This window comes from Protopterus annectens, chromosome 3.part1 (genome assembly GCF_019279795.1).
Source record: "Protopterus annectens isolate FY-2018-M chromosome 3.part1, PAN1.0, whole genome shotgun sequence".
Classification (NCBI taxonomy): domain Eukaryota; kingdom Metazoa; phylum Chordata; order Ceratodontiformes; family Protopteridae; genus Protopterus; species Protopterus annectens.
Window position 1 is genome coordinate 556742459 of NC_056732.1, and position 26791 is coordinate 556769249.

Genomic DNA, 26791 nt, shown 5'->3' on the forward strand with positions numbered 1-26791 from the left:
GCGTCCAGGGATATGCGTTGCTATGAGAAACCGGCTGGTGGATATGGCACACTCCCAAACCCTCATAGCTTTGTGACAAAGGGGGTAGGATCGGGTCCTTCCCTGTTTGTTTATATACCAGACTACAGACATGTTGTCTGATTGAATGGCTACCGTTCCTGGAGGTAGGACAGGATGGAAGGCTCTGAACGCTAAAAGCACTGCCCTCATTTCCAGGACATTGATGTGTAGCTTGGTCTCTGGAGGGGATCACGTGCCTTGGACCGTTCTTCCCAGGAAGTGCCCCCCCCGCATCTGAGCTGGGAAGCGTCCGTGGTCACCGTGGCTTGAGCCGGAGGGGCTAGGAAGCTGCGCCCCGCAAAAATGTCCACTGATTGAAGCCACCACTGGAGTGACATTCTGCATGTCCAATTGATTCGGATGTGGAAACTCATCGGAAGGTCTAGCCAGGACCATTGAACTGCCACAGTCCACTGAAGGACTCTCATGTGAAGACGTGCAAGAGGGAGGATAGAGATTGCGGCTGCCATCGAACCCAGGGCTCTGAGAACATCTGCTGCTGTGACTACAGAGTGCTCCAAGATCACTGATACATGGAGTCTGAGATTTCCTATCCTTTCCGGGGTGAGAAAAATCTTTGACTGAATCGAATCCAACCATGCCCTGATGAAGTCTATGATCTGAACCGGAGTCAGGTGGGACTTGTTGAGGTTGATCGTGATGCCTAACTTGTGAGCCAGACCGAGGAAGTAGCATAGGGCCTGACACAAGAGACGTTTGGTGGATGCAGCAAAGAGACAGTCGTCTAGGTAGGGAAATACCTGAATGCCCTAAAATCTCAGGTGAGCCGCTACGACCACCATAACCTTGGTGAACACCCTGGAGGCTGTGGTGAGACCAAAGGGTAGGGCTCTGAATTGAAAGTGACTGGCCCCTAGCCGGAAGCGGAGAAACCTCCTGGAGCTCCTGTGGACCTTGATGTGATAGTAAGCGTCCTGGAGGTCTAATGAGCACATCCAGTCGCATTCTCTCAGAAATGGTAGAATGGACTGTAGAGTGACCATCCAGAATTTTTGTTTCTCTACCGACAGGTCCAGAACGGGCCTGAGGTCCCCAGTCTTCTTTAGCACTAAACCTGGAGTAGATGCCTGATCTGGATTGATCTGGGGGGGACCGGTTTGATGGCTCGTTTTTGTAGCAGCTTCGAAACCTCTAAAGCTGCAGCCTCCCTGTGAGCGGGTGGAACATCTGGAAGGCGAGCTGGTGTTATGGGATGTAAAATGAAGGGGACAGAATATCCTCTGGATATTATGTTTAACACCCAGTGGTCTGCAGTAATGGACTCCCATGCCGCTGGATGTAAGGAAAATCTTCCCCCGACTGCCTCCCCTCAGGGTTGCTGGGTTCCCTAGAACCCCTCTGCCTCCAAGACAGCATCGGTCCTGTCCCCCTGCCTCAGTGTCATGAAAGGACTGTTCTTCTTTTCCCTTTTGGTTCCTGGAATAGGACCTCGATGGCTGACAAAGTATTTCCGTCCTTCTCACTCTGGGTTAGTGTGTCACAGTCTTCCCAAAGAGGGATGATCCATCGATGGGGCGTTGATGAAAATTGACACAGCCTGATCCAGGCATGTCGCCTCAAGGCAACACCTGTACCAGCAGCTCTAGCGGCTCCCTCCGTGGCATGAGAGAGAAGACACATAGAGGTATTAGTCACTGATTTCAGTGTAGTCATCTTCACTTTAAAGGACTGCTTGTCCTGCTGCAACAGAGACTCTGGGGCCGACTCAGATAGCTCTGATATAAGGTCTCGCTGTAGTCGGATGACATATGCCAAGTAATTCAGCGCACGGATAGAAAATGTCACTGACTAGTACATGCGCTTCCCAAAATGATCCATCGACCTGGACTCCCTGTCTGGTGGATGGACCGAGGAACTCTCCTGTGCCAGTTCCTTCTTTGTGGCAGCTGCAACTACCAAAACATCTACCGGGGCTCCCTTGGACCATGCCTGCCTGTCTGACGGCGGGGAAAGAATTCTGTCTGGCCTTTTGGGTAAAGGCTCTATGGTGTCAGGATCCTTCCATGCCCTAATGGTGATGAGGTCCACCAAAGGGTCAGCTGGAGAGGAGACCCAGGAAGTAGATGGGCCCGTGCCAAAAGCCTCCAGGAATACAGACTCATCATCAGAGGGTTTGGGGGTTGACCAACCTCCTCTTTGGCGGAGGATCTCCATAATGTCTTGATCTGGGGGAACCCTCTCCTTCATACAAGTCCGTATCAGTGGTAATGGACTAAGGAGAGTCCAAGTGCCTCTTCTTGCACTTGCGATTACGAGATTCCTTTCCAATGTGACTCTAACAACCTGGGGATGCCTTGGCACGGGCTGTCCCTGAGACAGGGCCATGGGAGCAGAATCCGAAATCAAAGGGGTCTGGGTGGGATCAGAGAATGTGAGCTGAGGTCTCAACACCTGGGAGAGAACCCTTTCCACTGCCCCAAATGCCAATGGCACTGAGGGTGGGATCCAAAAGCAAGATCATCAGAGGAACTCAAGGTGACAAACGCCAAGTCATCAGGAGGATCCCATCATCCGACCGACCACAGCTCGACTCTCGGACTCGAGCCGGGGGGCGTCGGTCGGGGAAAGGAAAAATAAGGTGGAACATAGCAGAAAGAGGACCCTCACCAATGGGAGATTTGAATCTCCTGTCTGATGAACCTTCAAGCCTGTCCATATCAAGTCAGTTCAGATACACCGTCTCCGATCTGGAGGAGGCACTAGGGTCTGGAGCTGGGATCAGGGGGAGTGCCCGCCAAAACGGTCGGTGAAGAGCCGAAGGAGCGGGAGAGAGGCGCCGAGGCTGGCGTGACGAGAGAGGCTTGAGAAGAGGGCCTGTCTGAGACCTTTTTCCTGGCCTGTTTTTCCTCTTTTTATGGGGCCTCTCCCTCTCTCTCTCTTCCTACCTACCTGATCCACCGACTGGAGGAAGCAGGCCTGCGGGAGGTTGAGTCCCTGCCTGCACAGAGTCACCAGCTGGGAGGGAAGAAGCTGGTAGCAGACCTTTAGCAAACATAGTACGCAGTGTGGGCCATCGGCTGAGAAAGCTTATGACTACACTCTAGGCTGTTCAGCCATAGTAAAGACAAAAGCCCTAGGGCCGGGCAGAAAGAATGAGGTCAACTACTTCAGACTGAAAATTAACATCAGATCATGTTTTTTTGTAAGCATGTAGTTTGAAAAATAAGACAAAATGATGAATGTCATAACTGCTATATTCCTTGCATAAGCAATGATATTAGTTTTTTTTTTCCTTTAGCAAATGTTCAGTGGGTTAAGAAGTCTGCTGCTGAAGGCAGTTGTACATTCTCTTATGTTTCCATGGAAATGAGCTGTCTGCGGGTGCAATCAATTAATCTTGAGAGTTCTGAGCACTGTTTAAGAGAAATGCAAAATTTAAAGGTACAAGGTATAGAAGATCAGTACAAAAATAAGGTTTGAAATTACTGGAAGTGAATAAGAGATAGCAGCTTCCCTAGCAGCCTTAATACATCAATGCATTTAGCAGAACAGTGTACAATACAGTTTTACTTAAAAATAGCCAGTTGACCTTTTAAGGCTAAAAGTTAATGTTTTCTGAAAGCATGCAAGTTTTTTTTCACATCTGAGAGAGAAACAGAGATAAGTAAAGAACAGACAGCAAATCAGTGTAAGTGGGGGCACAGGATGAATCATGTGCTTTAGCAAGGGTAACCTGCGTTTTAGGTTAGGTACTGTCTGTGGATGCAGCTGTTGATTTGGGGCAGTTGTTCCCATCAGGAGGGTTAAACTTCATTTTTTGAAAATGTACTGAGTTTCGTGCATTTGTTCTAAGTTAATAGGTTATGGGGTATTCAGAAAATGCATTTAGTTTTTTGTTTGAGCGTTTTCATTGATAGAAAAGTCTTGAAAATGTGACATTGTTTCAAAAGGAGATGACAAGAAGCAACTATAATATCTATATCTATATCTATATCTATATATATATATATATATATATATATATATACATATATATATATATATATATATATATATATATATATATATATATATATATATATATATATATATATATATATATATATGGGCTCCTATTAGTACGACGAAAACGCATTTTGTCGAATGTGTTTTCGACACATGTAGAGCGAACAGGCAAAACAGTGAAGTGGCTGTTCAGCAAATTCTTTCCCTGGGAAAGAAGTCGCTTGACCACTTTGTTGTTTTGCCGTGTTCTGAAGTGTAGTGTGGTCCCTTGTCCGTTATAGCTCCCGAGCGTGAATGTGCAACAGTGACTGACCTTAGGGTTAGGGTGCGGGTTAAGGTAAGTGCATATGGTTTAAAATGTTTACTGTTTTTATTTTCGTTAAATGTATGGTTGGGTTATGTGCATATGTGTATTTAGTTGTTTACTGTTTTCTTGGGGGGGTATAATTAGGATTAGGGTATGTGTGTATGCATTTGGAAGTGTAATGTTTTATTTGGGGGGGGGGGGTTGGAACAGCAATTTCTTTCCCTAGGAAAGAAATCGCTGTTCTGTGGTTTCGACATTTTCAGCTTTCACTGAAAATGTGTCGATGAAACATCGTTTGCTGTTTTTAACGTTTGATGTTTCAATATAGACCCTATACATATACATACATATATACATATATATATATATATATATATATATATATATATATATATATATATATATATATATATATATATATACATACACACACACACACACACACACACACACACACATATATATATATATATATATATATATATATATATATATATATACATACACACACACACACACACACACTATATATATATATATATATATATATATATATATATATATATACACACACATATACATAAATACTTTATTCAGCTCCTCTTACTGTAACTGTCTTAGCTGCTCTTATTGTAACTCTCTTAGCTGTTCTGCGTGCTATCTGTTCAGTCGCTCTTACTCTGCACTTATTACTGCTTGTTAGTAGCCTTCTAACCTAATGCCTTCTGCACTTGTTTTTTAGTCATTTGTTAATTTAATTACATTTAATTAAACTGTATTTGCCGTAATATTGCTACACATGTGTGCTAGCCTGCACTGCATTTGAATTGTATTTACTGCTGTTTTAGCTGCTTTTCTGTAAAAAAAAAAAAAAAAAAAAAAAAAAAATTCTAAGCTTAGATACAGACTTGCTGTATCCAGGACAGTTTGTAAGCTCCAGAGCCTCCCAAGCCTTTCTGTGTTGGAGGGAAGCCTTCTAGCTTATCAGTGGGAGTGGTAAGCACTAGGTAGCCTATCTACCACATGAGGAGTGGTCCCTGGCCTAGAAATTATAGTTTTTTGGCCGTTTGGGAAGCTTTTCCATCTCTTTCAACCTTCTGATTTAAAAGCCTGTGTTTGCGTTTGTTTCCTGCCTTTCCTGTTACTAGTCTAGTCCAGGTACAGATTTGCTGTATCCAGGACTCTTTGTAAGCTTCTGAGTCCCCCCCAAGCCTTTCTGTGTTGGAGGTAAGCCTTCTAGCTTATCAGTGGGGGTGGTAAGCACTAGGTAGCCTTATCTACCACAAGAGGAGTGGCTCCTGGCCAAGAACTTGTACCTTATTGGCCGTCTGAGCAGTTTTTTCCCCATAGGTAGGTAGGTACTAGGATATCGGCCCTAGGGCCCATACAAACCTATCTCTATCAACTTTCTGGTTTAAAAGCCACATTTAAGTTTGTTTCCCACCTTCCCTGTAACTAGTCTAGTCCAGATACAGACTTGCTGTATCCGGGACTGTTGGTAAGCAACTGAAACCCCCAAGACTTTCTGTGTTGGAGGGAAGCCTTCTAGCTCATCAGTGGGAGTGGTAAGCACTACAAAGCCTATCTTCCACGGGAAGAGTGGGTTTTGGCTCATAAATTGTAGTTTATTGGCTGTTTAGGCAGTTTTCTATCTCTTTCAACTTGCTGGCTTAAAAGCCTGAGTTTGCATTTGTTCCCCGCCTTTCCTGTAGCTAGTCTAGTCCAGGTACAGATTTGCTGTATCCAGGACTCTTTGCAAGCTTCTGAACCCCCCCAAGCCTTTTTGTGTTGGAGGGAAGCCTTCTAGCTCATCAGTTGGAGTGGTAAGCATTAGGTAGCCTATCTACGACAAGAGGTGTGGTTCTTGGCCCAGAAATTGTAGCTATTGGCCATTTGGGCAGTTTTTTCCCATATCTTTCAACTTTCTGGTTTAAAAGCTGCATGTGCGCTTGTTTCCCGCCTTTCCTGTAACTAGCCTAGCCCAGATACAGAGTTTCTGTATCCAGGACTATTTGTACGCTTCTGAGCCCCCAAGTCTTTGTGTTGCAGTGGAGCCTTCTAGCTTATCAGTAGGAGTGGTAAGTACTAGGTAACCTGTCTACCACAAGAGGAGTGGTTCTTGGCCCAGGAATTGTAGTTTATTGATCATTTGGGAAGCTGTCCATCTCTTAACTTTCTGGTTTAAAATACCACATCTGTCCTTGTTTCCCATCTTTCCTGTAACTAACCTACTGGAAAACACTAGAAAGCCTTAAACTGATACAAGCTTAAGAGAGACTTTGGAGTGATTATCAGTTTTCTTTAATTTTCTTGCTGTACTTAACTGTTTTCCGCCTAAACACTGATTTTCCAGTGTTTATTGTGATTTAAAAGCTTGTTTTTTTTCACATATTGTTCTTATTTGACTGCCTGCACTTTTAAAAAGTCATTTTTTGTTTAATTTGTTTAATCATTGTAGGCTACACACTAAAGTGCGATAACCTTTTCTGATCGCTTGTAGTCATTTAAAGCTGTTTTAAGTGTACTTTTTACTGTTTTTGCCTTATCTTTATAAAAAAAAAAAACATTGTCTCCCGCCTTTCTAAGCTAGTATAATCCAGTTTTCAGGCTAGTGCTGAATTCAGGGCTGGGTTACAAGTTTTTGAGTTGCCCATACCTTACTTGGATAGTGGGAAGTTTCTCTGTTCACCTGTGAGAGAGGGGAACTTTGAGCAGCCATCTCTCCCTGGAGGAGTGGTTCCAGCCCAGATGTTAGTTTAAAAAACGCGTTTGCACGATTTTGCGTGACAGGCAGCACCGGTTAGCTAGAGTTAAATTATTCCCAGCTCCACTAAGTCTCCTCTTCAGTTTTTCCCTTGAAACTAGTCTAACTCTCAGCCTAAGCACTCAAAAAGCATCCTACAGTCCAGCACTTGATCAGACCTAATAGCAAGCACTAATATACCCAGACACTCGATTGTCCAGCAGGGCAAGGCTCTTTATCCACCCCTCACCAACCAATCGACTAAGCAGCTCACCCTACTATTCAGGCATGACCAAAGGGCAACTTCAGGTGTACTCTCCAGTCCAGCTGGTGAACCTGGGTATCCTGAGGCAATGTTACAACTGCTTCATGTACACAGACAGCCCTCTCCTCCTACCACAAAATACTAACATATGCAAGAGATGCAATTACACAGCCAAACTGGAGGCCAAGGTCTCCCCACCCAAGACTGGAACAAACAGTCATAAGGAGAAGGTTAGCACTTGCACCACACCTCCAGCCTCACACAGACCTACTAAACCAGCACTGGCAAAGCATACACATAAATACACTAAATCATACTTGGAAGCTCTAAATAAAAACCTGCAAAAGCATCAGAGAGCTCCAAAGCGGACACCCAAAAAACCTTCACCTCCTGTCACAAACCAGACAACACATAAAACACAAAATCAATGTGCCGCACAATCACAGCCCTTAAGGCGAAATAACATACCTAACACACTAGTAATAGATGACTCTATAGTCAGGCACACGGACGTCCCACTCACTAGGCTGGACAAGAAGGTTACTGTTAGCTGCCTGTCGGGAGCCAGAATCCACCACATAACACAAGCACTCAGGTCACTCCAGAACAAGTACAAATATGACTCTGTCATTGTTCATGTTGGTGTGAATGACCTGAGACGTACCTCCCTGGACTACATGAAAAGAGACATGGAAGAGCTCTCTGATCATGTAAGCCCAGGTAGGTATGAACCTGACCAGGAGTAGCATCCTGCCCTCACCAAGAATGATACCTCAGTATAAAGAAAAAATGATCAATTTCAACAACTGGCTAAGCTTCTGGTGTCATTCAAAGGGGAATCCAGATTGCAAGTAGGATAACCTCTTTACAGTTTATTTTAAATCCACCAATACATGAGCGCTTTCATCTCCAAAATGAGACTTCATCAGATAAAACATTACCAGTGCTATGCCTACTATTTAAAATGCCACAATAACCTTAATTAACTAACCAATTAAAAATTTAAAGCAGCAATGTCAGCTGATTTTAAAAAATGTAGTATTATTTTATACCATAAGGCCATTATACATAAGTGTGTAATTTGGTTGTTTTGTGACTATTTTTGTCATTCAAAGGGGATCCAGTGCGTGTCAGCCTGGGACGACATGCTCGACAAGCCGCGTTGCTTTGCAAGAGACGGCTTGCACCTATCACCCCTAGGCTTTCGAATACTGGCCAAGGCTCTTGCTGCCCTAATAGCGCCTTTTTTAGGCAAGGCTCAAAAGTCAAACCCACCTCCATAAAAGTACAGTTTTGTACCTACCATAAATGAATACAGCTGCAGTAATCACAGATGCTTGCCCCAGATGTCAGGTGCCCCCAAAAGGAAGGCAATACATAAATAAAGCTTTTGTACATGTGAAAGAAATGCAATGTAATGCAAAATCAGTGTAAGCAAGCAAATAAAACATAGCAGGATAACCCAGTCAAGTGATATGTGGGGAAGGAGGACATCTACATTTATGGTAGGTACAAAACTGTACTATGTTCATCGTGCATACAGCTGCAGTAATCACAGATGGGTAGAGTCCCATAGCTATGCATAGGGTGGTAGGTACTATGAGGAACTGGGTTGAGCCAGAATGCCCTGCAAAACAGCAGTGGCAAAGCCTGCTCTTGTTCTGGAATACAAGGGCAGGTGGTAGTGTTTTGTGAAAGTATGCACAGAACTCCAAGTGGCTGCCTCCAAAATATCTTTAGTAGGAACACCTCTGAGGAAGGCTGTAGAGGTGGCTGTGGCCCTGGTGGAGTGAGATCTGATACCAGTAGGGACAGATTTCCATGATAGGAATAACAAAACCGTATGCAGTGGCCAATCCACTTGAAATGGTCTGTTTTGTAACTGGTTTCCCTTGAGCCCCTACAGCATAGGACACAAAAGTTGTTCTGATTTCCTGAAGGACTTTGTTCTGTCCAAATAATAACGTAGCTGCCTATGGATGTTTGTTTTGAGGGTTTGGATAAAAGGTAGGTAGGTGTATGCCTGTCCTGATGGAAGATGAGGGGGCTGCTGCACCGCCATGAGGGCCTATAATTCAACCTTTTACGAGCTGAAAGTGATGGCCAGAAGGAAACTTGTTTTCCAGGACAAATATTGCAAATCTGTTGAGGCAGCAGGTTCAAAAGGAGGCAATGTTAATTTTTCTAGTATGTAATTAAGGTCCCAGGCTGGTATTGGTTGCTTCCTTGGAGGTCTTATATTCTTAGCCCTCTGAGGAACTGCCGAGTGGGTGAGAGAAAAAAGGAGGATCCGTGTTGAATTCTGCAGAAATGGCTGAGGCATGTATTTTTATGGAAGAAAATGAAAGTCCACTGTTCAGCAGTTCAGCCAGGTACTGTAAAACCTGAGGCAAGTTCAATTTTCTAGGGTCCTGGCCTCTTTTCTCATTCCAAGCAAAACCGCTTCCATTTGCTTTTCTAGTAGATGGTCTTCTGGCTTCCAAAATGACATCCTGCACCTCCTTGGAGAGTAGGGTCTGTTGTGGGAATAAGGGATTTTCCATGCATCAAGGGTGAGTGTATTGAGCGGACTGTGAACAGTGTTGACCCTGTTCTGAGTCAGCAGAAGAGGTATTAGAGGCAGGACCAGGGAGGAGTATGTGTTAGGCTCTCAGGAGTGGTACCAATGTTGCCTTGGCCAAATCTGAGCAATCAGTATCATTCTTGTTTTGCCTGTTCTTGCTTTCAAAAGCACCTTGTGCAGAAGAGGCAGAGGTGGGAATGCATAAACTGTCCATGCTGTGCAACTGAATGAAAGGGCGTCCACTTTCCAGGCCTTTGGATGGAAGGTCCTTGAACAAAACTTTTCAATTGATGGTTCCTGTGGGAGGCAAAAGATCTATGTCTGGCCTCCCCACACTTGGATTATCTCTGTAAACACCTGAGGATGTAACTTCCATTGTGTTTTCCAGTCCGTACTGTGCTTGAAGCTCGATTTGTCTTTCCAGAGCCAGGTTCCAAAGAGTCATGGCTAGTCTGCACAAGGGTATGAATGTGTTCCTCCTTGTTTGTTTATGTACCACATTACTGTGGTGTTGTCTGTTCTTATCAGTAATTGTCCTGGATGCATTGAAGGCTGTAACTGCATTTATTACTGCTAGCATTTCTTTTGATTGATGTGAAGGTGCTTTTCCTTTTGGGACCATCTGCCCTGAATGCACCCGCCTGTGGTTATGACTTGTTTTGCTTGAGGCTTGCAGAATGGAAGGCCTTGGGCCCACCATAGGAATTCCTTTTGCAAACATGGAATTATCGGTATAATTGCTTCCAAGCTGTGACTGTGTTGAGACCATAGATTTTTAGGTACCACTGAAGTTTCCATATGCAACTTTGCACATGGGATTAGAAGAATGCAAGATGCCATGAATCCCAGAGCCTGCAGGATTTTCCTTGCAGTAAGCCTGGTACTTTGCTAGTGTTTTGAAGTACTGAGATAGTTGCCCTTGTTTTTCTGGCGTAATATATGCCATCTGGGTGTTTGTGTCCAAGCTGGCACCCAGGAATGTTATTTTCTGAGATGGTGTTAGCCTTGATTTCTCCTTGTTGATGGTATATCCCAGAGAAAGCAGTAATCGTGTCACATATGCCAGATGTTCCAGTAGTATGTGTTTGCTGTCCGCTTTCAGGCGGCAGTCGTCCAGATAAGGGTAAATTGTATCCCTTGAAGTCTGCAGTAGGCAATTACTGATGCCAGGCACTTTGTGAATACGGGCAATGCAGAGAATTGATAGTGGATTGAACCTGCAAGAAATCTGAAGTATCTTCTGCAGCTTTGTCTGATTGGGACATGCAGGTATGCCTCCTTGAGGTCCAATGTTACCAGCCAAAACTCCTTGCCCAGCATGGGAAGAAGTTGCTGTAATGTGAGCATCTTGAATTTTGGAACGAGTAGAAATGTGTTTAGGATGGATAAGTCTAGAATGGGTCTCCAGTCGGTTCCTTTTCTTGGTACCAGAAAAAGTCTTGAATAAAAGCCTTGACCTTGTTGGTGCGTAGGTACCTTTTGTATAGCTCTCATGTTTAGGAGCTTTGAAATTTACAGTTGTGCCTCTGCCCTTTGATTTTGTGGCAGGTTTGGCATGCCTCTCATTTTTGGAAGAGTGTGAAATTGAAATTTGTAGCCTCTGTTTATGATGTCCAGTATCCATTTGTCTGTTGTGACAATATGCCAATTGCTTGCAAATAATGCTAGTTTCCCTCCCAAAGGTGCTGCCAGCTGTGACTTGCTTGGCAAGGTAATGAGGGAGTCATTGGGTTTGCTTCCTGTATTGTTGTGCACTGTCTTCACCACCTCTTGGTGCTGGAGATTGCCATTGTCTGCCTCTATATGATCCTCTGTATCTACCTCTTTGGGGCTTGTCAGTGGCTGGAAAGGGCCAGTTTTTGAAGGCCAATTCCTGCTAAAGCTGGACCTGTAAGAAAGCTTTGACAGTTTGCATAGATTTGGCTTTTTCTTCCATTTTTGTAGTATCTCCTCAGCATTAGTACCAAAAGTACATCCTTTGTAAAGGAGCATCAAGTTTAGCTTTCACATGATCAGGCAAACTTTGTTCCCTAAGCCAGGCATGTCTGCGAATGACTGATCACTGGAGGCCTCTAGGGCATCATAACCACATTGTAAGGTGTGTTTACCCACTTATGCATCATATCCTGTAACTCTTTAAAATCTGGTTGTTCAGGTTGAGACATTTTGTTCCTTAATTGTGATAACAGGTACTGTTGATATTTAATCATATGAAACTGACAGTTTAAGGCCCTCATGGCTAGGGTGGTATATACCTTCTTACCCCACCTTTCTAGAGATCTAGATTCACTTTCTGCAGGAAGTGGATTCTTGGCAGTGGAGGCCTTTAATCCCTTGGGGCCTTGTGAAATGGTTTCAGGGTCAGCATTATGGCCTTTGTAGAGAAATTGGTGAGAACTGGGTACTCTGTAATACCTATCAGGCTTTACTGGTGCAGGAGGCAGAGAATCAGGGTTAAGACAAGCCTCCGAATAGACATCATCCAGTACATCCAAAACAGGGGGTATAGCTAGAGGTCTGTGCTGAGGTAACCAAAGAAATTCCTAAGTCTTTTCTTGGAATCTGAAAAGTCTTGGCCTTCCCAATGGAAGTGTTCCCTCAAGGTGTGCAAGGTTTCCCCAAAGAAAAATGCTCAGGGGGGGATACAGAAGGAATGGACTGTTCTGCATCCGAATCCTCAAAAGGGGAGAAAGAGTGTTCCTCTGCATCAGAATGTTCTGATAAAATGGATCCCTGATCAGAAGAGGGAGATTCTTCCTCCACTCTGGGTCTCTTGTCAGGAGGGGGCTGAGAACCTCTGATAACAGTTATTAGATCCTCAGCCATTTTAAGCATCTGTTTCTTAGGCATGGGTCCAGGAGATGGGCCTTGTGCAGCAGGCCTAGTGGGATGCCTGGCTGCTTTGGATTTAGTAAAGGCCTTAATAGAAAAAGAAGATGAAGGCCTAAATACACCATGGGTGGAGGTGGACCTGTCCACATTAGTAGGCTCGACATAAGCCAGGAGTCTGGGAAAGGGCCGAGGACCCAGCGGTATAGAGGACACCGCCAAAGGAGTGTCGCCGGTAGTCAGGGACTGCAAAGGCTCTCCGGACCGACCACGCGGTAGCCTGTTTTGGCGGGTCCTTTATGCGTTTGGATAAACGGTAGTCGGAGTCATGGATAAAACGTAGTCGGAGTGTCACCAAAATAGTGTTGGTGGTCTGGGCCCAAACAAGGTATGCAAAGGGAATGGAAATCCTTATTTGCTTCCCACAAGAAATACAATTATTAACTTTTCTGACATCGGTCTGAGGCAAGAAAAGTTAATGAAAACTTCGGTTCCAAATATTTGAACATGGCGTCGGCTGTGTCTTATATACTCTGGCCTTCCTGACGCCAGAAGAGTACAACCGACGCTGGACCAAGACTTTGGAATTTGGGCTGAAAACCCATCTGTGATTACTGCAGCTGTATGCACAATGAACATCAGCACAAATAAAAAAATGAGGGTTATGCTACTCAACACCAGGAGTTTAAATCTCAAAATGCACGCGCTTGAAAACCTCCTCAGTATGGAGAATGTTGACATCTGTGCAGTAACTGAAACCTGGTTCAAGGCTCCAGAGAGCACTCCAGCACTACCGGGCTACAACTCGTACAACACATTTCAGCCACAGAACACGGACTGAAACACAAATGGAGGGGGTGTATCCATATTCATCAAGGATACCTACACCTCCAGGTTAGTGGCGCAGCATGATACCTCTGAGATCATCCATGTGCAACTAACATCGGGCAAATCTGCAGTGCAAATTGTGGCCTGCTACAGATCACCCTCCATGACCCAGGACCACCACTCTGCCTTTCTGGAGACACTGGAAAACATGAAGGTCCTACCGAACACCCTGATATTGGGCGATTTCAATTACCCTACCATTAACTGGGAAAACTACTTGAGTACAAACTCCCAGGCTCAGCGCTTCCTGGAATTTATCAACTCAAACGCCCTTGATCAGCTGGTAAACTCCCCTACCAGAGGTGAAAACATATTGGACCTGGTCATCACCAACATGGGCGACAGGTGTTCTGCACAGGAGGTCAACCTGTCACTGGTTAGATCAGACCATAAACTAATCACTTTGGATGTCCACACCCCACCACCACCCCCAACCAAGGAAACCACAGTGAAAACCTTTTCTAAAGCAAACTTCCTTACTTAAGACAGAGGTGGTAGGTTTCACAGCCCCCACGCTAAAGGATAACGTTGCCCAAGATGCAGAATCCTTTACAAATGCACTCTATGAGCACCTACAAGGATGCATGGATCGTGCCATCCCTAGCAAAACCAAGACTCACTCCCCTAAGAGAAGGAAACCAGTCTGGTGCACCCCTGCCATAAACAGATTATACAATAAAAGGAGGAAACTAGTTCAGAAAAAAAGCGAATCCCAAAAAGACATCCTTGATCAGTATCAGTAAGAAACTAAGGTCCCTCATAAAATTATCCAAAGCTAACTTCGAAAGAAAAATAGCCAAGGATTCGAAAGATAACCACAAAGCCTTCTTTAGCTATGTCAAGAATCGAAGTGGCAACTCACAGATATGCTGTGCTAGTGCAAAATAGCACAAAATAAACTGGACCTACTGATATTGCAAACATCCTTGCAGATAGATGCAGTGCAAACTTCACCCCCCTCTCACCTCCAAAAGGGCCCACAACAGTACTGGAAAAGTGTAGTGTCCCGGAAATCACAGACGCACAGGTGAAAACAGCCCTTTCAAAAGCCAAAAACACAGTGTCAATGGGAACAGATGGTGTCCCAGATTGCGTCTTGCACGAACTACAGAACGAACCAACACCCCACCTAGACATGCTGCTCAACCTCAGCCTCTCCACAGGCTGCGTGCCCACAGAATGGAGCACAGCAATGGTTATTCCGCTCCACAAAGGAGGGGCCACAACTGACCCTGATAACTATCACCCCACATGCTGACTAGCCTGGTCTGCAAGGCTATGGAGCACATCATCATGGAACTCATTAACAAAGACATTGGGAACCTCCAAACACTTGACCCAACCCAGTTCGGCTTTGTTAAAGGTCAGATCATGCCTACTAAACCTGGTTGACTTCTTTGAAACAGTCACCAAGGCCATAGACAAGAGAAAGGTGGTTCACACAGCCTACCTTGACCGCGCCAAGGTGTTCAACACCATTCCTCGCTCGGTTATTATAGAAAAACTCACTAACCTGAACATAAACCCCTACGTCACAAGATGGGCTGCCAGCTGTCTTATAGACAGAACTAAGAATAGCAGGCTCCAGGTCAGACTCTAAACCAGTCACAAGTGGTGCCCCGCAAGGCTCGGTCTTGGGACCCCTACTGTTCGGCATATACTTCTCAGAAGTACAGGCAAACACAGGAGGACTATGGCTAACCAAGTTCGCCGATGACTGCAAACTGGGAGCCATAACTAACTCTCCGGTTGACACGGACATCCTCCCAAAAGGCCTTACAGACGGACACCTGGTGTCAAAGTCATGGCCTCAAGCTAAATGCCAAAAAAATGCATAGTCATCCCGTTTGGGAAAAACAAAACACCTACGAATTTCCATATAGGTGGCAGCCCCCTTAATACAGAAGAGGTAATAAGAGATCTGAGGACCCAGGTAGATAGTAATCTCTCCTTTGAAAATCATATTGCCAAAGTAGTTAGGAAATCCTTCTATGTGGCCCATCTAATTACTAAAGGGTTCACGTCTAGAAATAAAGAGGCTATAGTGCCCCTCTACCCGTCACTCATCAGACCCATCATAGAGTACAATGCCCCACTTGGGATGTACCTAACAACACATTTCCAACAGCTGGAAAGACCACAAAAGTACCTCCCCAAGAGGATTACTGGCCTCAAACATATGTTCTATGCAGCCTGACTGAAAAAACTCCGGCTGTACTCCGTACCATATCGCTTACTCAGAGGTGATCTCTGCCCGAACTACAAAGCCATGTCCAACTCAGAATTAATGGACATGCTCCACCTAAAGAAATCCAAGGCACTGCGAGCCACTCGCTCTAGTGAGCTAAACCTCGCCACAACAATAAATAGAACATGCTGGAGGGATAGATTCCTGTCACAGATACTCCCCCCCCATGCTTTGGAGCAAAATTCCTAACTACATTAGCAGAGACCCTTACTAACACTCTTCAAGAGAAACCTTGACAAGAGGATGGGTAACAGAAAATACACCCCTGGGATCACTTCATTGGCTCTGCTTGACAGAGGCTCAGTTAATTAATCAATGGGACTCTGGCTAGGCTTATAAATGCCCTTGGGCGGATAGCGTAGTACCTACCTATGAACTGTATATAAAAGATCATCCTGCCAAACAGTGTGTGCATGTAACACAAAAGTTGGAAATATACCTCAAAAATGTCAAATATGTCATGTATAATAGATGAAAACACTAACTTCTTATTACAATGACTACACTAGCCATATTATTTTGGAAGGTAAATGGCCATACAGATGTAGACAAAAAGGCAAGAGTACCGAATTACATTAAGAAATGCAGACTGCAAATAGCAATGCTGCAGGACACACGTTTGGAAAGATATAACTATGTGAATCTCATAAATATCAAGGACAAAGGAAAAGGGGAGTAGAAGCTCCAATAGTGATAGAAGAGAAAAAACAAGATAATAATGGTAGATTTCTGGTAGTGGGGGCTACTGGCAAGAGATGATAATTACCTTGTATGTTATTTCTATTCCACCAAAAACTGTTGGGAGAAATAATCAACTCTCAGCAGTGAATATTATTTACAGGTATGAACTGGAACACAATTTGCAACAGTGAGGATGTATATGTGGGACCTAGAAGGGAAAATATAATAAAATTGGGTAGATTTATACAGTTTGTGAAAATATTTGGTATGGAAGACATGAATTTAGTAGTAAGAACTGGAAAAAGAGAGAGAGGGAATTTGCATATTATTCCCCAAGGTACGATTGGGCTAGACTACATAGAAATTACATTTCAAAGGAACATGTGCATTTAATTGAAAAGTCTTGACATGGATTCCACAACTATTTCAGATTACACACCAATAAAAACTACGATACAAATGCAGGGTAATGAAGCAAAATTGAGGCAATGGAGCTTTTTGACCTATCTGTTAAAAAGAGAGGAATTTAAGGAATGGGTAGTGGAAATTATTCAAAAGTTATTAGGGAACATAAAAATTTCTTCAGAATTTATAGCGAGTGAGTGGGATGAAATAAAAATGGACTTTAAAAATAAAGTAGAAATAAAAGAAAAAGAGATATAGTTAAGAAGTAATAGGAATTATTTAGAGGGGCTGACAAAGATTAAAGTACTGCAGAATAAGGAGTAACTGCAGAGTGCAAAAAGAGAAAATAAGGGAGTATCTGGATAAAATCCATGATTTTAGAAAGACTGTTAAGCAACTGCTTTTTGATAATTTCAGAGCAAAAGCTTTTAGCAAAATGACTTAGACAGTTGTTGAGAAACTCAGTGAACATATAACAAGAAAAATAATCAGAGATCTTATAGAGGTATTAGAGATATTTCAGAAATTTTATGAAAATTTGTATAAAATAGAGAATTATGGACAACAACAAGAAGCACAGATGGAAATATGAAAAAGACTTATGCCAAGGTTAGAGGAGATGACATTCAATAAGATAGGATGAGATGAGATAAAAACGGTAATGTATATAGTCAATCTGCAGCAAAGTCTCCATGAGCAAATGGTATTACTGTGGAAGTTAAAAGGGAAGAAAGTGATGATGATCTGGAAGGTTTTGTTTAACAGTATTTTAAAAGAAAAAGGAGATGCACCAATACCTTGGAAGAAAGCTGTGGTGGCTGTAATACCTAAAGATGGTAAAGACTCGTTCAGAGCTTCCTATAGACCCATTTAAATTTTAAATTATGATTACAAAGTGCTTAGGTATATGATAGCTAAAAGAATAGCAAAGGTGTTACTAAAATTGATAGATATGGATCAATGTGTTTTTGTGGAGGCAAAAATCTGGCAACATTAAAAGAGCAATGATGATCCACAAGGAAGCAGAATGTAAGAAATACCACTGTTGCTGGGTGGGTCTTGATGCAGAGAAAGCATATGATAGAGTAAACTGGGATTTTAGAATTAGAACAATAGAAGGATCTGCATTCCCCAGTACAATTCTTCTTCTTCTTCTTTCGGCTTTTTCCCGGTTAGGGGTGGCCACAGCAGATCACCGTCCGCTCATGATTGGCAGAGGAGTTTTTACGGTGTCGAGTTGCCAGCCCGGCACCCAACCTTCCAAAGAAGGCACACACACATGCACACCTAGGGCCAATTTAGAGTGTCCAATCCACCTACAGCATGTCTTTGGGAAGTGGGAGGAAACCGGAGCACCCAGAGGAAACCCACACAACCACAGGGAGGACATGCAGACTCCACACAGAAGGCACCCCAGCAGAGGATTGAACCAGAGAACCTCTTGCTGTGAGACAGCAACGCTAACCGCTGCACCACTGCAGCCGCCATACATTCCCTAATACAATAATAAGGTTAATTAGGAGGATATATGAGGGATCGGCGGCAAGTGGGAGGGTTCCACTCTGATAAGTTGGGTCTGAACAGGGGGACCAGGCAGGGGTGTTTTCTTTCCCCTTTGTCATTTGCTTTATATTTAGAGCCACTGCAGAAAAAATAAGGAACTCAAATTTAACAATATAATTTGTATGATAGTCAAGAAAAGTTTACTTTACTTACATTATTTTCTATCTGATAAATCCAGTAAAGAACATTTCAGTGCTGTAGAACATTTTGAGACAGTTTCATGTCTTTTCGGGATATAAAATTAATGGAGATTATAGGCTATAGCCGTAAATGATGTAACACAAATTAGTTCAGCAAATACCCATATTTATGGGTACACAATAAGAGGACACATTTAGGAGTATGGATTAAAAATACTTCTGTTATGGCAACTAAGGATATGTGGAAAGGGACTAAACAAAAGATAATACAAAAAACGAGGCAATGGAAGCTCTTGCTTATGGACAGAAAGATACAAGCAGTGTTTTAGTACCTTTAGTTTTATGTACATGTTAGGCATATTTTTAATCAACCAGAGGAGAGGCTGTGGAGAATAATTTATAAAGAGATGAAGGAACTTATCTGGGAGAGGATGAGGGCAAGGATTAAGTGGGCTAAGTAGATCCTTCCAATAGAAGAAGGTGGTTTAGGATTACCTGATTTGAAGAGATATTTTAGAGCTACCCAGTTAAGGCTCTTATACATAACACAAGCAGAAAATTACAATTCAAAGGGATGATGAGGCATGGGGAAATTCAAGAAATAAGAACAGAGTGTGAATTTGGATGCAGATCCTTAAGGAGAACAATAACCATATAGACTATTCATAAAAGTAGCAGAAAGTATTCTCTAAGAACATGTCCAACGCAAGAATGCAGAAAGGAGGTTTCGCAGATAGGGACGACAGTGGTACACAGAACAAGCAAGAGGGGGCTGGAATTTACTGGAAAAAATGGCAAAGGAACAAAGGTACTGGGAGCAAATAAATAAGACAGGGAAAGGTAACACAATGGGATGAGGGAAAGAAAACATTTAGACTGCAGGCTAGAGACTGCCTTCCCTAGCAGGGATTGATAGAGTATAGGCAGAGAAAAAGGGATAAGTGAATCCTAAGTGAAAGTCCTGCTCTGGTAGAGTTTTTAGTGAATCTAGAACAGAAGTTGCTGTTAAAAAAAAATATATATATATAATTAGTAGGGTGTATAAAATATTGCACAATAACTATAAGAATCAGAGGAGGTTAGAAAAGATTGGAAGAGAGACTGGATAAGCAGTTTTACCAGGAAATAATGGGAGGACATAATATATGGCTCCCAAGAATACAACAAAGTCTAGAAGGTTTAGGATTTCTGCTTGGATGCATTTGCATAGGCATTTTTATATCCCACGGAGACTCCAAAGAATTTTTCCTCAGGTAGATGGCAAATGTTGGAGGTGTGATAGGGAAGAAAGGGATTTTAATGAGATGGCACAGTTTAAAAAATCCCTACAGAGTACTCTGCCAGAAATACTGGGTGAGGAAATGGGTGTAACTAAGGAAATGATTCTTTTAAGCTTGGACATAGGATCTGAATTCCCATAGTAAAGTCTTGTTAAGTTTAAGTCTGGTTCCTGCCTAACAAGCAATTACTAGAAAAATAGAAATCAAAGATTAAACTAACTGTATTTGAAGAACTGAACATAATAGACATAAAAGAAATGGAAGTGGGATCTTTTGAAAAGAAAAGAAGCAAACTGCATGGTAATAAATGTAAATTGTGTGAGCAATACATGCAGAATAATGTTTGGTAGGAGGAGGAGCAGTGAGATTTAAGGGAAGGCAGGAATTGAGCAATTTATGCAATGTTGGACCAATGATGGCTCTAAAAAATAACATAGGTAATGTGTAATGTATGCAAATGGAAACATGTTAATGTGGTTTATTTTCTTTTATATTACTGTAGGATTGCCTATGTCTTAAGCGATAACTTAATAAAGGTGTTAAAAATAACCTAATATATTAATTTAATCACAGATGGAGAAATTTTTTACCCCCTCTAGCAATTTCTACTCAATTTTCTCCCTTCTTCCCCTCTCATTTTATTACACGACACCTACCTTGACTCAGTCTACTAAAAGATCCAACTAATATTAGTTTTTTTAAATTTTTTTTCAGAATTCTGTTAAATTATGACATTTTGACTTTAAATCATATTCCTCAATGTAACTAAATGTATTGAACGTATCTTTTATTTACTATGCAGCAGTTTAGTTTAGTATTTTTTTTGTAATTTCTTAATTTTTGTTGTATGCAAACACCTGGATTGAGCCTGGAAATAGTCCAATGAGATTGGTGCTCTCACCATGTTATTAACTTAAAATTAAACTGCAGGGTACTGCTGGGCATTAGTGTGCCTCAACAACCTTTCAATAGGTCTGTACTGCAGCAAGTGCTGCTATATTCATTTATGACAGTCAAAGCTATAGAACAGTGCCGAAGATGCAATGCATATTCTGACATGCACAGTGCTGCACATCCACACCAGCACCACTGATGGAGGAACAGCAACTGCAGGGAAGAGAAGGGTCAAAGTGAGCCTGTTCTCTACCCCCCTAGGACAGCCACATATGACAAACCATACACTATAACAAACTGTGTATTGTTGTGACTTTCGGCTTTTCCTGGTTAGGGGTCGCCACAGCGGAACTCCGGTCCACTAATGATTGGCAGTTGATTTTTACGTACCGAGTTTCCAACCCTGACGCACAACCTTCAACGAAGGTACGCCCATTCACGCATGTTTCCACGCAGAAGACGCTCTGAGAGTCGAACCGGACAGCATCTTACTGTGAGGCGACGCGTTAATCACAGACACGGTTGTTAGCATACTTTACAGTTTTGTAGATGTCCCAGTTTACCAAAGAATTTTCCTGATGCCTTAACAACCTTGGGGTGTGTAACAAATCATACATATTCCTCTAGACGTATAATTGAAAGTCATGAATAGCGATTTTACTGCATTGTTAAAGTAAGGAACTTTCAGGAATACTTAACCGATCGGGCATACATCATCTCTGCTCAAAGTCCAAAATACCAGAAAACAAATTAAACATGTATCAAACCTTTTTTTGCTCAGAAAGCATGCAGAAACTAACCTGCAGACTTTCACATGTCTGATGTGAACTATGTTTCCTCTTCAGCATAAATGCATACATCATCGCTGCTCAAAGTCCAAAATACCAGAAAACAAATTAAACATGTATCAAATCTTTTTTTGCTCAGAAAGCATGCAGAAACTAACCTGCAGACTTTCACATGTCTGATGTGAACTACGTTTCCTCTTCAGCATAAATGCATACATCATCGCTGCTCAAAGTCCAAAATACCATAAAACAAATTAAACATGTATCAAATCTTTTTTTGCTCAGAAAGCATGCAGAAACTAACCTGCAGACTTTCACATGTCTGATGTGAACTATGTTTCCTCTTCAGCATAAACAACTGAAACATAATTGCCTGGTATTCTTTCTTTAACATTAAGATGACATCTTGGGCCTGTCTCACTTTTTCTTTCTCAGCCTGTAGTGCTAATGCCAGTGCCTTATTATTTGCTTGAATGGTTTTAGCAAACAAAGAGCTGTTGTCTTTGCAAAAAAAGATAAAAGAAAATTAAAGTCATTAATAAATAAACTTACTTGAAACAATGATAATAATATTTTATTTTACTTTTAATAATGATAACAATAACAACAAAAACATGTTATCTTACTCAGTATTTTATTTTTGACCTTGGAAGTTAAAACTAGATTAGTTTTAACAATCTGTCCCATCTTCTGATTTCGCTTCTCTTTCATTCTTTCCTTGATGTCCTCCAGTGTGTCCTGGAAGGACTTTTTCTTGCATCTTTCTCTGACCATGACTTTAAATGGCAACCAGATAATTTACGCCTAGAAAAAACATTTTCTCTGTTTTAAAAAAGTCAAGTAAATACATGACTGGTACAATAGCATGTATTGGACATTAGCTACATTGTTTTACAAAAATAACACAAGCAAAGGTGTTCAAAAAATTTGCAAATGCTTATAGGTGTGTACTAAGCTAATGGTCCTGAAGCCTTTACAAGCCTAGCCCACAGAAGTATCCTGGCATCGTGCCACCCAGTTCCCAGTGCCTCTATCAAGTAGAGCCACTGGAGTGATCCCTGGGGTGAATAAGAAGTTGTGTACTCACCATAACGTTCCATCTGAGTAGGTAAACTTCATTTGTCAGCAACCTATGGGTTATCGGATCCGAGCCGGCAGTTACCAACAGCCAAGATCCGAGCTCCAAGCTCCTCCCCCTTACCCGTAACTCCCTGCCATCCCTTCCTGACCTCAGATAGAGTTTGCCTAAATCAAGGCTTGCAATTACCACCTATCTAGGGAAAATTGTGTACAATCTACCATGAAGCGGGAAAATCAAAAACATCCAAAGAGGACAGGGGGAAGGAGGGAGGGATGGTTGCTGACAAATGAAGTTTACCTACTCAGATGGAATGTTATGGTGAGTACATAACTTCTTAATCTGAAGTAGTTAACTTCATTTGTGCATCAACCTATGGGACAGAGTCCCCAGCTACCCGAATCTTGGGAGGCCCTCAAGGAAGGATGTTCCGGAGCACTGCGGAGCCAAAGGATGCTCTCCCTCTGGAAACCAGATCTAACTTATAGTGGTTTATAAATGTGTGAGAAGAAGCCCACGTGGCAGCCGAGCAGATGTCATCCAACGAAACTCTGGCTCGAAAGGCAGCAGAAGTAGAAACAGACAGACAGAGTTGAATGGGCATGGACTCCCTGAGGAGCAGGCCTGCCAGAACTCTCATAAGCCAAGATAATACACTGAGAAATCCACCTGGATAGTGTGACTTTAGAAACAGCTTTCCCCAAACTGGATTTAGCAAAGGACACAAACAGCTGATCTTGGGAGCATGGCCTAATGGTTAAGGTGTTTGCCTTGAAAACACAAGGTGCAGGGTTTGAGTCTCGCAAGAGACAATTGGCTAGGCTTAAAATGGCTCGCAAGGGCAGTTAGCTTAGTACTAATCTATGAACCTATGAACCTATATCTGAACGTCTATAACCGGCTGTCCTGTGCAAATAAAATCTCAACAGTCTGTGTACATCCAAAGAATGTAACTTGTATTCGCCCTTATTTTGGTAATTGGGGAAGAAGACTGGCAAATCAATAGACTGATTAATGTTAGTTTCGGAAGCAATTTTGGGAAGAAAAGAGGGATCGGTCCTGAGGGATACCCTATCCTTGTGGAAGGTCAAGTACGGAGGCTTGGCAGAAAGGGCTTGAAGCTCAGAAACCCTTTTCGCCGAAGTAATAGCGACTAGGAAAGCCGTTTTCCAGGATAAGAATTTGAGATCTACCGAGGCAGCAGGCTCAAAGGGAGAAGCTGTTAAGGCCTGCAGTACCAGCGATAAGTCCCAAGGAGGGATCACATCCTTCACCGAAAGCCTTAGTAGGAAGGTGCCTTTAAAAAGGCCTTACATAATCTGGATGAGGTCAAAGGAGATCACATCCGACGTGGTAATGAGCGATTGCCGCCAACTGTACTTTGACTGTGGAAGAGCTAACCCCATTATCTTACAGACCTGATAGAAAATCCAGCACAGCTGGTAACGGAGCTGTGAAAGAATCCAGATTCTGGTGTTCAGCCCAAATAGAAAAACGTTTCCATTTGCTACGATAAACTTTTCTAGTAGACGGCTTGTGAGCCGCCACTAGGATCGCTTTGACCGGGAAAGAGATACCGGGAGTCCGAACTAACAGTGGAACTGGATCAACTAAGCTGTGAGCTTGAGGTTGTCCAGGTTCAGGGTTGGTAGGTCCAGGGGGTGAGACATCAGATCTGGGAGAGGATCTAGAATCCAGGGAGGATTCACTAGATGAGACCACAGATAAGGGAACCATGCCTAACGAGGCCAGAATGGGGCAATGAGGATTATCGTGCTCCCCAACCGTCTGGCTTTCTGCAGAAATTTCAGCATTAGGGGAAGAGGCGGGTAAGCATAAAGTAGACTGGGAGGCCAAGCATGCACCAGAGCGTCTCTTGGTGATTCCCCGGGTGGGGGAATTAGAGCGAAGTAGGTGTCGCACTTCGTGTCTGAAGGAGAGGCGAAAAGATCGCAACAAGGTTGACCCCATTTGGAGAAGATCTGCTTCGCTACTTTGAGATTCAGAGACCACTCGTACGGCGAGAGGATGGTGCGACTTAATCTGTCTGCTAGGATGTTGAACCAACCCGGAATGTGCATCGCTACGAGAAAGCGGTTGGTGGAAATTGCCCATTCACAAACTCTCATGGTCTCTCGACAAAGTGGATAGGACCTGGTTCCCCTTGCTTGTTGATATACCAAACGGCCGACATGTTGTCCGTTTGGATCGCAATAGTCCCGTCGGGAAGAAGGCTCTGAAGTGCTTGCAACGCTAACAGCACCGCCCTCATCTTCAAGACATTAATATGGAGGGAGGTCTCCGACTGGTTCCACGTGCCTTGGACGGTCCTGCCGCAGCAATGCCCCCCCCATCCGAGGTGAGAGGTGTCCGTGGTCACCATGGCTAGGGGAGGGGACATAGAGAAGGGGCACCCCTTTTGGAGGTCCGGAGACTGGAGCCACCATAAGAGGACACTCCTGCAAACCCTGCTGAGAGGGACATGATGGCTCAGGGGAAAACGTAGGAAGGACCACTGGACATGGAGGGTCCATTGCAGAATTCTCATATTTAGGCACACCATGGGAAGGAGATTGATGGTAACCGCCATCGAACCTAGGGCCCTCAGGACCAGTTCCGCCAGAGGGGTCGGACAATGAAGAATGGCTTGCACATGAAGTCTTGGGGATCGTATCCGGTCCGGAGATAAGAAAGCTAAGAGCTGGTTCGTGTCCAACCTGGCTCCGATAAAGTATATGACCTGAGTCGGAAGTAGGGAGGAGTTCCCAGCGTGCATCGTGATCCCCAGCTGGGGAGCTAGGCGAAGGAAGAAACTCCTGGCTGTGCAGAGTAGATGCCTTGTGGGGGCGGTAAGGAGCCAGTCGTCCAGGTATGGAAAGACCTGAATTCCCTGGAGTCTCAGGTGGGCCGCTAACACCTTGGTGAACACCCTGGGGGCCGTGGTGAGACCAAAGGGGAGGACCCTGAATTGGTAATGGCTGGCTCCTAGCCTGAAGCGGAGAAACCTCCTGGATCGTCTGTCCATTAAGATATGGTAGCACGCATCCTTGAGGTCTATGGAGCACATCCAGTCGTTCTCCTGCAAGAGGGGGAGAATGGATTGAAGAGTGACCATCCGGAACTTTTCTTTGGCTATTGCCAGGTTCAAGAGGGATAAGTCGAGGATTGGTCTTAAGTCCCCAGTCTTTTTTGGCACCAAGAAGAACCTGGAGTAAAAGCCCGATCCGTACTGGTCTGAGGGGACATGCTGGATCACTCCTTTTTCTAGCAGCTGCCGAATTTCTGTGGCTGCGGCCTCCCTCTGATCGGGTGGGATATCGGGGAGGTACCTGGGTCTGAGAGGGGGATAGAGAAACGGGATCTTGTAGCCTCTGGATATGATCCGAAGCACCCAACGGTCTGTCGTGATGGACTCTCAAGCGGCTAGGTGCTTCGAGAAACGCCCCCCCGACTGCCTCCACAGTGGAACAGTCGGGTAACCCCTCAGGGTTGCTGAGTGGGCCGATCAGAGAAAGGTTCTCTGGACCCAAAGTTCTTCGGGCCTCCTCTGCCTCTAGGGCGGCGTCCACCCTGTCCTCCTCTGCTTCTGAAGGACGGGGAGTCCTGAGCAAAACGGGATTGCTGAGACTTTTGGAACCACATCTTCTTCTGTCCCTTTTGGTTCTTAGAGAAGGACCTCTGGGGAGCCGAGAAGCGTGCTCCGACGGCAGACAACATATTCCCGTCTTTCTTGGTCTGAACCAAGGTGTCGCGTACGGTCTTGCCAAAGAGGGCAGAACCATCAAACGGGGCATTAGCGAATGACGCCTTGAAGGATTCTGCGAAATCAGTGGCAGAGCCAGGCCTGTCGCCTCAGTACGACGCCCGCTCCGCTAGCTCTAGCAGCCCCTTCCATAGCATGGGATAGCAGCCGCATAGAGGTATTACAAAATCGACCTGAGAGTGGCCATTCGGGCAGAGTACACCTGTTTGTCTTCTGTGGACATGGACTCTGGGGGCGACCCGGCGTATTCTTTGATAAGATCCCGCTGGAGCCATATGACTTGTGCCATGTAGTTCAGCGACCTTATGGAGAAGGTGGCTGAAGCAAACA

General features: G+C 43.8%; 1 protein-coding gene across 1 annotated transcript in view; it reads right to left on the minus strand.

Annotated features, from left to right (window-relative positions):
• The window catches only part of SGO1 (shugoshin 1), a 1219270-nt gene that overhangs the window by 1133079 nt on the left and 59400 nt on the right, over positions 1–26791 (minus strand). Inside the window, exons 2-5 of the mRNA XM_044066235.1 lie at positions 22247–22424; positions 21925–22121; positions 21787–21817; positions 21633–21697 (exon numbers count right to left, since the gene is read on the minus strand). Of these exons, the coding sequence (XP_043922170.1) occupies positions 21633–21697; positions 21787–21817; positions 21925–22121; positions 22247–22394 (441 nt within the window). The 5' untranslated portion in view covers positions 22395–22424. The remainder of the gene's footprint in view (positions 1–21632; positions 21698–21786; positions 21818–21924; positions 22122–22246; positions 22425–26791) is intronic.